This window comes from Mizuhopecten yessoensis, unplaced genomic scaffold, assembly GCF_002113885.1.
Source record: "Mizuhopecten yessoensis strain PY_sf001 unplaced genomic scaffold, ASM211388v2 scaffold715085, whole genome shotgun sequence".
NCBI classification, from domain to species: domain Eukaryota; kingdom Metazoa; phylum Mollusca; class Bivalvia; order Pectinida; family Pectinidae; genus Mizuhopecten; species Mizuhopecten yessoensis.
Window position 1 is genome coordinate 6023 of NW_018479444.1, and position 1036 is coordinate 7058.

A 1036-nucleotide genomic window follows, 5' to 3' on the forward strand; every position below is an offset into this window, starting at 1 on the left:
TGAGTTGGGACTGGTGACTGTCGCTGGGTGGAGAGGTGGTGCTAGTGGCTGTCGCTCGGTGGAGAGGTGCTGGATGGGGGATGTGGTTGGTGACTTTCGCTGGGTGGAGAGGTGGTGGTGGTGACTTTTGCTGGGTGAAGAGGTGGTGCTGGTGACTGTCGCTGGGTGGTGAAGTGGTGCTAATGACTGTCGCTTGGTGGGGATGTGGAGCTGGCGACTGTCGCTGAGTAGGGAGGTGCTGGATAGGAAGATGGTGCTGGTGACTGTCGATGGGTGGGGAGGTGCTGGGTGATAAGGTGGGGCTGATGACTGTCGCTGGGTGGGAAGGTTGTGCTGGTGGCTTTCGCTGGGTGGTGAGATGGGACTGGTGACTGTCGCTGGGTGGGGAGGTGCTTGGTGTTGAGATGGGGCTGGTGGCATTCGCTTTGTGTGGAGGTAGTGCTGATGTCTATCGCTGGGTGGAGAGGTGGTGTTGGTGACTGTTGCTGGTTGGGGAGGTGGGGCTGGCGCCTGTCGCTTGGTGGAGAGGTGGTGCTGGTTGATGTCGCTGGGTGGAGAGGTGGTGTTGGTGACTTTCGCTGGGTGGAGAGGTGGTGCTGGTGACTTTTGCTGGGTGGAGAGGTGGTGCTGGTGACTTTTGTTAGGTGGAGAGGTGGTGCTGGTTGATGTCGCTGGGTGGAGAGGTGGTGTTGGTGACTTTCGCTGGGTGGAGAGGTGGTGCTGGCGCCTGTCGCTGGGTGGTGAGGTGGTGCTAGTGACTGTCGCTTGGTGGAGAGGTGGTGCTGGTGACTGTCGCTGGGTGGTGAGGTGTAGCTAGTGACTGTCGCTGGGTGGTGAGTTGGGGCAGGTGACTGTCGCTGGGTGGGGAGGTTGGGCTGGCGACTGTCGCTGTGTGGGGAGGTATTAGGTGGGAAGTAGGGGCTGATGACTGTCGCCGGGTGGGAAGGTTCTGCTGGTGGCTGTCGCTTGGTGGTGAGATTGGACTGGTGAGTGTCGCTGGGTGGAGAGGTTGGGCTGGTGACTGTCGCTGGGTGGG

At 60.7% G+C, this 1036-nt stretch overlaps 1 protein-coding gene across 1 annotated transcript in view; it reads right to left on the reverse strand.

Moving 5' to 3' along the window:
- Positions 1–795, reverse strand: part of LOC110441037 (extensin-like) — a gene marked incomplete at both ends in the record, with an annotated part of 6804 nt that extends 6009 nt beyond the window's left edge. Inside the window, one exon of the mRNA XM_021484136.1 lies at positions 19–795. Coding sequence (XP_021339811.1) covers positions 19–795 — 777 coding nt within the window. The remainder of the gene's footprint in view (positions 1–18) is intronic.
- Positions 796–1036: the final 241 nt, after the last annotated feature.